A 13,087-nucleotide genomic window follows, 5' to 3' on the forward strand; every position below is an offset into this window, starting at 1 on the left:
GGGGGCTCGCGGGGCCTGCGGCCACCACGGCGCCCGCCTGCACGTTAACTTGCCCGGGGAGGAATATATAGAGCGGCGGGTGAGGGCTGGGACGCGCGTCCAGAAATAGTGTGGTTTCCAGCCGGCCTGTGAGATGCAAATCCTCTGGTCAGCGAGCGCCGGAGCTAAACTTAGGGCAATTACAGAAAAGCGTGGGCCCGTGGCGGCTGTGCAGGGGTGTGCGCTCACAGCCAGCGTTCCTGCACCCCGGGCTGGCCCTGGCACCCCTGCACCGGGGGACCCCCACCCGGCAGCGCCCACCGCCCCGTCCCCGCCGGGAGCTGAGTGTTCCCACCGCGCCTGTGCAGGCCCTGAACTTTGCTCCCTGAGGAGCCGCAGCTCAACCCTTCACCTCTGCTGCGGGCTGGGATTGTTTGCGGGGGGCAGGCCGCAAAGTTGGGGCCAGAAATGGGTGGTGGGGAGGCACGTGCCCAATGGTGACGGGGCTGTGACCCGCCTGTCCTCCCTCCAGTTGGTCCCTAAACCGTGTCCCGCTTTCCCTCCCACCCAGCAGAGCCTGGCAGCAATCGCTGCCCCACCAGGTCTGTTTTGTAAGGGCTCTCGGGCGGTTTTATTGCCTGGCTTCGGGGCGAGGCGGGTGCCTGCACCCCACGCATGCACCCTGTGCACCCTCCTGGCCCCCGCCAGTGGCCCAGGGTGACACTTCAAAGCCAGGCTGGGTCCCCTTTGCTGCCAGACACGGGGTTCCCAGGGCAGGAGGACCCCAAATCCTGCTTTGGAGACAGCCTGGCAGCACATCCCAGCTGTGTCTTGGGTAAATCCGGGATTATTTTCCTCCTGACGCATCCCAGCATTGTCTGTAAGGGCAGGCAGTGCAGAGGGATTTGGAAACCCCCTAAATTTCCCTGTTCTGTGGAAAACTTGTGTCTGACAAGGAGGCGAGGAGACAGCACGCAGGTCAGCCCCCTTTGCCCCGTGTGGGACCTGGGCTGGTCTCTCGGCATCGCTATCGGCAGCACTAGCTCCCTGGCGTGGGATCGTCCCTGCCCGGCCGGGCACAGCTGGGGTGTGGGGTGCCCCAACATGGTGTGTGCCAGGAGGTGATGGCTGCCAGCTCCTGTGCCGAAGCGGTGGGCGATCGCGGCCCTGCCAGCCGGCACCGTGACGGGGAGCAGAGCGGGGAGGGCAGGCGACCAGGAAACTTGCAGTGCAGGTCCCTGCGCAGGGAGCGTGTCGGACGAGATTGCGTCTGGGGAGGGAAGGAGTGGCCCAGAGTTTCAGTGAACGCCTTCCTCCTCGCCCGAAACACCCCGGCGCCCTGGCAGGGACGGGGGGGCTCATGGCTGTGGTGGGGAGAACAAGGGGGTAGTTGCACAACGCCCCCCCTGCCCCCCAGCTCCTGCTCTTGTGGCTCAGGGAGGGCTTTTGGAGGCCTCAAGCTGGGTCTCTCTTTCTGCCCCCTGGCCCTCAGAGGGTGACATCCGCTGTCCCCTGCCAGCCCAGGTGTCAAAGCAGCGTCCTTGCGTGCGATCCTCGGGCACAGCCGGCGCCCGTGGTTGCCTCTCCCTTCCCCTGTCATGGCTCATGCACGCCACTGCCCCGAACACGCCTGGCGATGGGTAATCCCAGAGCGAGCCCGGGGCTGAGTCAGGGAAGGCACGTTGGGTCTGATTCAGGAGAAAGGAGACGCTCAGCAGCCGCCTTCTGCTCGCGGCATCTGGCTGCACCCATCCAGCATCCCCGGGGAAAAGGGAGCAAACCACAATGGCATCCCACGGGGGCCGGGGACACCGGTGCCGGGGGGATGCTGGGCTCTTCGCCCCAGCCCACGAAGCTCCCGTCCTGCCTGTCAGCAGTGGCCTTGTGTGGGGCACATGCGGCCTGGCTGCCGGCGCTGCCTGATTAGCGATGCAGATGGTAACACTTGTTCCCCCTTTTTGTTTGAGCGTACAAAGGCTGGGAGGGAGCATGTGTGCCGGGGAGAGAAACCACCAAGGACAAAGAGCTCGCCAGCCACCTGCCTCCCAGCGCCTCCGCTCTAACCAGCACCTGCCTGGCGAGCGGCCCTGCTCCTGAGGGTCCCCCTCCTGCAGACCCGGGAAGAGGTCCTGGCACCCCCTCCCTGCCCTGGGGTGAGCACAGGGTGCTTCTGGGGGTGCAGCCCTTTCTGCATCCCCCTGGCCATGCCACGTCAGGGATGCCCAGGCAGCTGGGGTACCGGTGTTTCGTGTCACGGCAGGGGGACAGGGTCGGGTGCAGGTGGTTCCCTCCATGCCATTGTCTGTGTTGAGGCCCCGGCACCACCGCACAGGAGCCAGCGGAGAGCGGCCCCCCCGATGGCACCTGCTGCAGGTCACGGGAAGGAGCTGTGCCAGCCCCGGGCTGAGGGCAGCGGTTGACCCGTAGTTGGATTTCTGGGAGAGGAGAAAGGAGCTGACTTGTTCTCATGTGTTTTGGGGGCTTGCCCAGCCCAGGTCCTGACCGTGGGTCTAGGCAAAGCCCTGGGGGCTGCAGGGGAGGGCGGAAAGTCAGAGCCCTGGGGCTGAGTGGTATGGGCAGGGCCATGGCAGCTCTCTGGCCATGGGCAGAACTGGTGAACGCAGCCACTCGGCCACACCACGTGTCCAACCTTGTCCCTCCGACCGCCTCCCCTCACCTCCTTGGCTGTACTGTGGGCCCGGGGCCAGCGCCATGCTGTGGCTTGCAGAGCTCTGCCCGCACCTGCCCTGTGGCCAGGCCTCTCCTGGGCACATGAGCCCCTGCCACAACCCCGAGGGGCGGCAGGGGTCAGACTGTCCCCTGAACCCACGCGGCTCTGCCCAGGGCAGGCCGGGTTTCCCGTGTCCCACTGGGTGTGTTCAGGGGCAGCGAGGACCACGGAGGAGGAGGAGGAGGAGGAGGAGGGAGGTGGCCCAGGCAGTGGTGGTGATGCAGCACTGATGCTGTGCTGGAGCCAAGGTGCAGCTTGGCACGGCGTGACACGGCACGGGACCCAGGGTGCCTGCAGAGCCTGAACTGCCAGCACGGCCAGCATCACCCAGCCCCATGGTTGCCCAGACCTCATCCCCACACCCATCAGAGAGCTCTAAAGCAGATGCTTCGTACGTGGGGAGTTTTCCTGTTGTCCTTTGTGCCGAGGTTAAGTTCCTGCGCGGCTTCCTGCCCCGTTATATATAGCTGTCAGCCCGTCCTGCTCCGGTTTGGAGTTGTTTATCTGCAGTCCGAGCGCTCGATAAAAGTCGAGGGGGGCTGGTGGGTGCTGGTTGCCCTGGGCGCAGACGGTCCCGTAGCAGCCCTGCGCAGGGCGAGGCTGTGGGTGCTCCCAGGAGCTGGGTGCACGGATGGTTTTCTGGGGGTTGTAGGGAAGGGGCAGGGTTTCTGCCAGGCTGCAGTTTTGCCACTGGCTGGGTGCTCCCCTCCCCTGCGCGGGATGCCTGAATGAAAGAGTGACTGTTCTTGGAGGTCACCGGCAGCGTCATGAGTTTCTATGTCGCTCTGGCTAAAATTAGACACTTATCAGTGTTTGGGAGGGATGTGATTTTACAGGTTCCTGTTTATTAGAGCAGCCTTCACTCAGGGCCATGTTTCCGGCTCCCTCCCAAGTGGGGACACTGCCCGTGACTGTCCCCGTGGCTTTGTGGTGGCTGGGGCCAGGACGAGTGGCAGAGGGGCCTCTGTTTCTTTGACAAGGGGCTTTTGAACGGGCGGGTGGGACGCCTGTGGTGCCGCAGCTGGCAAGGATGGGTGGTTTTGCCCAGGGAGCGTCCGTGCCAGCAGTAACCAGTGCAGATGCAACCGGGATGGCTTCCTCCCTCCTCCCCTGCCCGCCTGTGCTGCTCCAAAACGGCTGTGGGAGATGCTGGGGGTCTTGCCCACAGTCAGCCCTGGTGCTGGCATGCGGATGCACAGGGGTGCCAAGCTTCTGGGCTCCTTTCGGGGGATCCCTGGGAGTGCGAGGCCACCCCTGTTGCATCCCTGGGGCTTGTGGGAACACTGGGACGTGTCCTGTGGCTGGCAGGGAGAGAGGGGCAGCGGGGTGGGTGTTTGCCATGCCGCTGTCTGATGGCACCCTTGTCTGTCTGTCCTTCTGCAGGCAGGTGGCCGTGCCGTGACCAGCACCCTGCCGTGGGGGGCAAGTGTGCCCCGAGCCCCCCTCCACCATGTTCAACCTGATGAAGAAGGACAAAGAGAAGGATGGGGCCCGAAAGGAGAAGAAGGAAAAGAAGGAGAAGAAGGAGCGGATGTCAGCAGCTGAGCTTAAGAGCCTGGAGGAGATGAGCATGCGCCGGGGCTTCTTCAACCTCAACCGTGCCTCCAAGCGGGACTCCAAGACCCGCCTGGAGATCTCCAACCCTATCCCCATCAAGGTGGCCAGTGGCTCCGACCTGCATCTCACGGACATTGACTCCGACAGCAACCGGGGCAGCGTCATCTTGGACTCAGGCCACCTGAGCACGGCCAGCTCCAGTGATGATCTCAAGGTGGACGATGGCAACTTCAAGGGCTCGGTGCTGCAGCGGGCGGCCAAGTTTGGCTCGTTGGCCAAGCAGAACTCGCAGATGATTGTCAAACGCTTCTCCTTCTCCCAGAAGAGCCGGGATGAGAGCACCTCGGAAACGTCCACCCCCTCTGAGCACTCGGCAGCCCCCTCTCCGCAGGTGGAGGTGCGCATGCTGGAGACCCAGCTCACTAAGCAAGGAGTTCCCCAGGGACAGCCCTGCACCCCTCCCGCCTCCTCCCTGCGTGCCAGGGTACCGGAGCTCGTCGGTAAGAGGTTCCCCGCCGAGCTGCGGCTGCCCACCTTGGTGCCCCCGCAGCCCCCCACCCCGCGGCAGCTGGAGCTGCAGAGGCGCAACACAGGTGATTTTGGGTTCTCCCTGCGCCGCACCACCATGCTGGACCGGGCGCCCGACGGGCAGGTGTACCGCCGCGTCGTGCACTTCGCCGAACCTGGAGCCGGCACCAAAGACTTGGCGTTGGGGCTAGTGCCGGGTGACCGCCTGGTGGAGATCAACGGGCGAAACGTGGAGAACAAATCCCGAGATGAGATCGTGGAGATGATCCGGCAGTCGGGGGAGACGGTGCAGCTGAAGGTGCAGCCCATCCTGGAGCTGAGCGAGCTGAGCCGCTGCTGGCTGCGGGGCAGCCAGGGGACGCGCCGCGCTGCCTGGGATGTGAGTAACGCCCTCCCTGCCGTGGGGCCAGTGCCCGGAGTTTCTGCTGGCCATCAGCGTCCTCGTGGCGGGTGTTTGGGTTGGCAGGGGCCATGACAACCGGTGGGTGGTGGGGCTGCGCCGCCTGGGAACGATGCACAGGGAGGAGCAGGAGGCTGTGGCTGGGATGCAGGGGTGATGCCTGCCCATGCCTGTAGTGGCAGAGATGTTGCAAGGGCAGGTTTGCATCACGGCTTGTGAACTGGCACTGGTGGGTTTTTCCCCCCAAAATGCTCAGCATGCTGCTGGGTTTGGTCTTCCTCCTGCTGGAGGGGCTCCGGGAGAGCCCAGCTCTGTGTCACCTGCGGGAAGCCTGTCCCTGTCCCATCACCGAGGCAGCACCATCTGGCAGGGAAAGGAGCTTTGCTCCTTGCTGCCAGGAAATCCCTAACGCTGCTTTGCAAGAGGGCTACTGCCTGCCCTGCTGCCCACATCAGCCTCTCCCCATTGGGCTCCCTCCCCGGGGACCAGGGAGGGCAGTGTGGTGTGTGCCGGGTGACAGGAGCCGCCGACGGCGCGTGCAGCCCTGTGTGTGCGGCTGGTGCTGTATAAATAGAAACTTAATGGCTGGGTGACCCACATCTCCTGCGCGAGCCGCCCGCTCTGCTGGCCCCACCGCAGGCTAACCACTGCCCCGGCTGGCTGGCATCCCAGTGGAGGCCCCCCAAATGCTGTGGGGCTGGACCCCCCCCATGGTGGCAGGGGGGTGCAGCAGCATGGCGTTGGTTGAGCTTATAACTGGGCTTGTTCAATGTAGTTTTAAGCCTGACTTCAGGAGACAAGGGTGCCTGTGCCTGCGGAGCAGGTTGTCGGCACTGGGAAGAGCCATGAGGAGCATGGCAGGGCCCCCTCCCCACAGGGTAGTGCCCAGGATGGAGCGAGGGTGGCCACGGTGAGGCCATGGCAGTGGCCGTGGGGCTCCATGTGCTCCCCGAGCAGGCGCCGGCACTGCGGGGTGGATTCTGCACCGAGCTGAAGCTCTGGCTTTCGGCAGCTCTTCCCCGCAGCCCGGCAGGTGTCACTGGGCAGTGCCGGCCATGCCGCCAGGATAACTCCTGGCCAGATAACCCCACGGGCCTGGGGGGCACGGCTGCCACCCCGGCTGCACCACGTTCAGCGCCAGCGTGTGGGGGCCAGCGAGGTGCTTGTGCCTGCCAAGAGCACGGTGTGTGTCTGGGAAGGGAGAAGAGGAGACACTGGTGCCCTTGGGGCTGCGGGGGAGAGGCTGCAGCGTACGGCTCACGCCGGGGCCTGGCACGGTTACGTGGCGTCAGCCGGAGGAAACTGGCTGGAGGGACAGCAGCGACTGTGTCTGTGGTGTCTTTGGGTGCCACCACAGCACCAGCACCTCCCAGTGCAGGGTGCTGTTCTCTTTCCACGTGGTGCAGGGGTGCGCTGGGGGGACCCGCCGTGGCTTTGCCCGTGCTGGGGAGCTGAGGATGTGGTCAGGGGTCCCTCACCTGGCGGGGCCACGCAAGGTGCTGGCGCACAGGGAGGCCCGGCTCTCCCCCAGGCCCCACTAAGCTCCCTGGAATGTTTCTGGTCCTAATTTAAATAAAAATGATCCTTTTTGAAACAGGAAATTATAGACATATTTTGGGCTGTTGCTCTGGAAGCCCCTCCCTGGCTGGAGCGGGATGGTGCTGGGCTCCCTGTGTACCGCAGGGGATTTAACCCCCTCGGCGGGGACCGTGCTGAGCCACCCTTGTCCCTGGGACCCATGCTGCCGCCGGGCAGGGGCAGCACCCACTGTGTCTGGGGGGGCTCTCAGTGCTGTGGGGCATGCGGGGGGCTGGCTGGTGACACAGCGTGGCTGGGTGTTGGGGACCGGGTGAAAGCCCTCCCTGTGTCCCAACCTTGCTCCCAGCACAGGGCAGCCCGGCTGGCTCAGCTCCACGCTTCTATTTATTTATTTACCGGTGAAATTCCTCTGGCAGGGCCCAGGCATGCGCCGGCCGGGCAGAAATATTCCAGAAACGCCTCTGACTGCTCCGGCGCTTTGGTGGGACCACAGGCATTCAGCGGCCATGCTGGCAGACCTTTGTGCCATGCTTGCCCGCTGGCCACGGGAGCCCTGGTTCCCGGAGGTCACTGTCCCCAGGGTGCAAGGCCACCATGCCACAGCGTGACTGGGAGCTGGGTCTTTGCGGGGGGACGTGGGGTGGGGGCTGCGGGACTCCCATCGTGCCGGAGGAGCTTTCACCTTTTGGGGAAGCTCTTGGATTCGTTCTCCCTCTGCCCTCACTGTAGGGATGGTGCTGCTGGGGCGTCCTCAGCATGAGGGGCCCTGAGTGGCCCTGAGGAGGGGGCTTGTCCGTGAGATTGGTGCATCTCGGCCGAAATTCCCGGTGGAGGAACCAGAGGAATCTGCTGGTGGGACAGAAGCACTGCTGTGCTGCATGGCTGGGCTGGGGGGTCCCGGTGGAGGTGGCCTGGGGGAGCTGGGCTCCTCCCCGGCGGGTGGCTCTGTGCCCTGCCTTGGGGATGCTTGGGACCCCCCGGGAGGGCAGGACCATTTTGCATTGCCCGGGTCTGCGTGGGTTTGGCTCACCAGGGACGGAGGGGGCTGCGGCAGCTCGGCGTGCTGGGGCTGGGGCACCAAAGCCTCCTGTTCCTGCTCTTGGGGGACCTGGCTGCGACTTTTTGCTCATGACCCAGTGGCTGCCACCAGCTCTACCGGGGGACAGTGCAGACACCCTCCACAGTGTCGTGCCAGCCCTGCCAAGGGTGTTTGCCGTGGCCTCTCCCTGGTGTGTGCCCGGTGCGGAGAGGGGCCGGGGCTGCAAAACCTGGTGTTAACGTGAGCCTGGAAGGACGTGGCCCAGTGCCGGCATCCCTGGCACAGGGATTTCCAGCTCGCCGTTGGCACAGACCTCCCGCTCAGGCCGGGACCCCTTCTCCCTCCGGCTGTTTTTGGTGTGGGGTGTATCTGTGTCCCTAGGGTCGGGCAGGGAGCTGCTCAGGCGCCGGCGGGGGTCCCCGCCATGCCCGTGCCCAGGCGGTCACCACCTCTCCTCCATGCCGCCGGCGTGCCTGGCTCCCTGCCGCCGGCCTCCTCCCGGCAGGCCCTGCGCGAGGAGGCCCCCGGCCCCTCGCCCGCCATCCCACTCCCACTGTTTCCAGGGAGATCTTGGACGTCCAGAGGCAGCTTTGCCATGAAAGCGGCTTTGCCGTGGGCTGCCGCGCCGCGCTGGGGGGCTGCTGGGCTGGCACGTGTCTGTGGTGCCGGCCCTCGCCTTGGGGAGGGTGCTCTCCGCCCCCAGGAGCGTTTTGGGGGGCTGTTGTGTTTGTGGGAAAGCAAAGGGAGGAGCAAGCAGCGTCAGGGCTGCTCTGCCCAGCACGATGCCGGACACCCTGCTACGACACTGGGCACCAGCTACACCAACAGACACCCCGCCGCGGGGTACAGGAGGGTGACACCCCGTCCCTCTCAGCACAGGACCCTCCCTGGCTCCCCCCAGCCCCACAGCTGCGCTCGGCCTGGGGGTGTCTTTCCCCGCTCCCCCCGGGGCGGGCAGTGGGACGGAGGCCGAGCAGTTCCCCCTGCGGCGCTGGGCTGCCGTGAGCCCACATCACTTCCTCCGGCGGCGGCGGTGGCGGCCGTGGTGGTGGTGGTGACGGCGAGGCCCTGCTGCCCGCGTGTCCCCCCCGGCGCTCCCTCCGGCTGCTGCGCGCGCCGGCGGGGCCCTCACATTCCTCGGCTATTTTTAGGGTGGCCCTATCAGCCCAGCTGTCCCCGCGCCGACGGCTGCCGCCCCGTTAGTGCCTCTCCCACCGCGCTGCGCCACGCTCGCCCCAGCGGAAACCCCGCTCCCGGCTCGCCCCGACCCTGCGGTAAGGTGGGGACCCCCTGAGTGACCAGCACAGCATGGGGGAGCACGAGGGGGGCATGTGGGAGCCAGTCCCGGCACCGGAGTTGGGGGATGTGAGGCTGCACCCACCCCTGGGGTGCTTTGGCAGCCGGGGGCTGTTTCTTGCAGCCCCCCGGGGACCCCGATATCGGTGCTCTCCAGGGATCTTTGGGGTGGGGTCAGGCTGCGTGGAGGTGAGAGCGCCATGGGCACAGGATTTGGGGGCTCTGACCCGTGGGCAGGTTCATCTCTGGACCCCCACGCCCAGCCTGTGCTCCGGGCACCGACGTTTCATGCTGTGGTGACAGGGGGGTGCAGGGGACCCCTCGGGGATGGGATGATGTACCCCGAGACAGGCAGGTTGGTTCGGTGCTTGGCTGCTCCTCTGTGCCGTGCCTGGCCCTGGGAGGGGGATTTCTCCCCGATGGCCCCAGGTGAGACCCCCCTGTGTTTCAGAGGGTGGCACTAGCCACGGCGGAGGGTCCCCACCAGGGCTGCCCAGCCGCTGGCACAGGGTCAGGCTCAGAATAAACCCCGGCTGTCAGGGCAAGCATGGTGCCCGGGGCAGAAAATATCCTTTCCCTCACCCTGGCATTTGCTTACCACAGCATGCTGGCCTGCCCAAGGCAGGGAAACTGGAGCACGGGCCTGCAGACTGACTAAAGGGGCTTTTTTTGCACAATGAGTTTTGTTGGGTCTCGGCCTGGCCACCTGCCTGTCACCAGAGCCCTTCCTGTAGGCGCTGCCTGTTTGTGTGCTGAGCGCAGCCAGGAGGGCTCAGACCCCCGTTCCTGAGGGTCCCGGGATCCCAGGGCCGGTGGGGAAGGGCACGTGCTTGTACCCTGTGCCACGGTTCAGTGTCCCGCGTCCAGCCCCGGCCCATCTCACCTCTCCCTCTCTCCCCAGCCAGGGCTGCGGCTCCATGAGACATCGCCATGGCGTTTTCATCCCGGTTTGCATTCTGGGAGCAAAAGGGAAGTCTCTCGCGCGTTTGCCCACACCCCACATTCGGGTCCCGCTGCCGCACGCTGCCAACCAGCTCCCCCAGTTTGCCCAGTGCCGGCACCGCATTCGGAGCGATGCTCCCAGCCTCGCGCTGTGCTGCAACGCCGGGGGCTACGCTGAGCAAACGGGGAGCTGCCCCGCACCCCCCCGCAGCACGGCTGCGCTCCCCGACGCGGCCACGCATGCGACTGCTAACACCATCACTAACAACCGCTTCGCCCCTAACGCGACGTGAGCCACCGCGGTGCCGCCGGCCAGCCCCGAGCACTTGCAGGAGCTGTGCGATGGCGACTCGGGGCGCGCTGCCCGCGGGGTGCACCACACGCTGCCCCCACGGTGCCACAGCCCAGGGTAGGGGTGGGTTTGGCTGCCCACCCCCAGAGACCCTTGGTCACCCTGCTCGGCAGGGAGCTGGCACGTCCCGCGGAGTGGCTGCCACAGAGATTAGCTGGTGACACTTAAAACGTGCTGTGACACCCGCTGGGGTGACGTGCAGAAAGGCAGAGCCCCTGTGGGGAGCAGCCACGGGGCTTTATATACCAGCTCAGTCACCAGCTGCACACAAGGGGGGGCCAGGGCCAGGCGGGCAGAGCCTTTCCTCTCCCACCTTTGGGGTTTGCCGTAACCAGGCTTGCATCTCTACGCTTCCCCCCACTTTTTTGGCTGACGGGAAGCCTGGAAGGACACATGTCCTCGTCCTTGGGGCTGCAATGGGATGCAGATTGGGGCTGTTTCATGCAGCAGCCTCCTACCCCCCTGGCATGGAGTGATGATTCTGATGGCTTTTCTGGCAGCAAGGCCCCGCAGCGGGCTGAAACACACTCCTCTTGTTTGTCTGACCCTCAGGTCAAGGACGAGGACAAATCCTTAGCTGTGAAAAGACCCGGGAAGGAGGATGGGGCTGTAAGTGTCAAAGGGCACGGGTAGGGTGGAGCTTTGTTGGGGATGGGGCTCGCCTTTGGTGGGGACAGACCCCATGCCAGGGCTTGGGGACATCACAGAGGGTCGTGAGCTCAGCATTCACCCCCCTGTACCCACCCTGGTTCCTGGGGAGCGCTGGCAGCCACTCCAGGGCAGCGTGTGGAGTGTGGTGGGTGTTTTTCAGGGATGCCCAGCTGTTGGCACACAGTGATCTCTCCCCCTCCACCTCCCCGGGGCTTGTCCCTGCCCTGCACATGCCAGCGGGACAGTGGGTCATCGCCCACCCAGCATGGTGCCGTGCTGGCCGCCAAAGCTGTTGGTGGAGGAGATCTTGCAGCTTGCCCTGTGTGTCGCAGAGAGGTTGTCAGTGCCCTGAGCACTGAGTTTTACCCCTGTAATGGCAGCCTGAGGGTCGACGGGTCCCCGCATGCGGGGATGGGAGGTCACCATTGCTCCCTGCCCTGGGGTCTGGGAGGGGACTGTAGGTTGGCTGGGGAAAGGGACTGGGTGCTGCGTCCCTCGGTGCCGGGGTGTGGCTGGGAGCTGTGCTCCTGTGGCAGGGCACGAAGCTCTGGGCACCACCACGTCCCGAGCACTGGGTGCTCGTTGTGGCAGACACAGCACTGCCAGACCTCCACTCATACTGGTGTCATTGTGGCTGCAGTCAGAGAGCCCAAAGGATGCGGCGTCTGCATCCCCGAATCCTGAGCCCCCGAATCCTGAGTCCCAGAAGAGCCCTGAGCCACCCCCCGGGCGAGGGAAGAGCCCGGAGCCGGTCCTGAACGGGGAAGCCGTGAACGGGCTGGAGGGTCCGGCTGCCGAGGCGCAGGGGGACGACGGCCAGGGGCTGTCCCGCCGCAGGGTGGTCCGGGTGGTGCGCAAGGTGGTCCGCAAAGTCCTGCCGGGGGAGGACACCGGCAGTGCCAAGGAGCCGGGGCGAGATTCCAAGTCTCCCGAGCCGGTGCCACCTCCCAGGAAGGAGGAGACGGGTCGTCACGCCATCCCAGCTCCCCCCGCCGTGCCACCTCCCTCCACCATGCCGGCAGCCCCCTCCAAGGCAGAGCCCAAGGATGAGATCTCAGCGGGGCTCAAAACCCTCATGGCAAAGGGCAAAACCAAAGAGCACCGGGCACGGCTCCGGCCGGGGGACAGGCGGGAGGAGAAGGGCGCCGAAGCCAAGCCGGAGCCTCTGGTGCAGCCTTCAGGAGGGAAAGCGGAGCTGGCAAAGGCACCTGCTCCAAAACCCACCGCCCTGGAAAGGCACAAGGTACCGGTGTGCACACGGCGGGGGATGCTCTAACACGGCGGCAGGGCTGTGGCATGGTGTGAGCTCACCCGCATGGTTTGCAGTGGTTTTGGGGTGTGCAGTGCCGGGCGGGGGGGCACTTTTTGGGGCAGTTGTGTGCACTGTGGCCACCCAATCACACTGCCCCTTGTCTCCTTCCCCGGCTCGTGCGGAGAAGAAGCTGCAGCTTGGCGAGAAGCGGTCGACCCCCGCGAAAACCACCCCGGCACCCCCCCAGCAGGTGTGTGGAAGCGGGGACCCTGGTCCTCGGGCATTGTGAGGTATCTGCTGGTACCCCAGCTGTGCCGGCCTTGGCACCTGCGGGTCTGCACCAATCTTCGGCCCGGTACCCACCCCGATCACCGGTGGGCTGCAGGGCTGGGGAAACCTCTGCAATAGCCCCTCTTGCGCCTGCGTGTCACGAGCGCGGGGCTGGCGGGGGCCGTGGTGCCGGCAGGGGCCAAGGGGCAACCGGCCTGGTGCTAACGGTGCTCTGCCTCCAGGCTGCCCCTGGCCCCGCTTCCCGGCTGAGCCCGTCGGAGGAGGCACAGCGCCGGCTGGAGAGGATCTTCACTGCTTCTGTAATTCCAGGGGTGTTGGCGCTCGCATGCTGCCCGCCCGGGGATGGGGTCGCGTGGGCAGTGTGTGGCTGCCCCGCCGCGCCGTGTGCTCTGTGCGGGGTGATTGTACCCCTGTGCCTGGCCACCAGCCCCGTGGTCCCTCTCTGGGTGGCACCAGCAGCAGGGGATGGATGACTGGGGATGCCGGGGGATGCTGTTGGGTTTGGGGTTGCTGCCCGGACCGGCGTGCCC

The 13,087-nt window shown here is 65.7% G+C and overlaps 1 protein-coding gene across 1 annotated transcript in view; it reads left to right on the top strand.

The window, feature by feature from the left end:
* Positions 1-4,077: 4,077 nt before the first annotated feature.
* The window catches only part of MYO18A (myosin XVIIIA), a 31,376-nt gene continuing 22,366 nt past the window's right edge, over positions 4,078-13,087 (top strand). Inside the window, exon 1 of the mRNA XM_026861830.1 lies at positions 4,078-5,174. Within this exon, the coding sequence (XP_026717631.1) occupies positions 4,161-5,174 (1,014 nt within the window). The 5' untranslated portion in view covers positions 4,078-4,160. The remainder of the gene's footprint in view (positions 5,175-13,087) is intronic.

This window comes from Athene cunicularia (genome assembly GCF_003259725.1).
Source record: "Athene cunicularia isolate RWA chromosome 19 unlocalized genomic scaffold, athCun1 chr19_part1, whole genome shotgun sequence".
Classification (NCBI taxonomy): domain Eukaryota; kingdom Metazoa; phylum Chordata; class Aves; order Strigiformes; family Strigidae; genus Athene; species Athene cunicularia.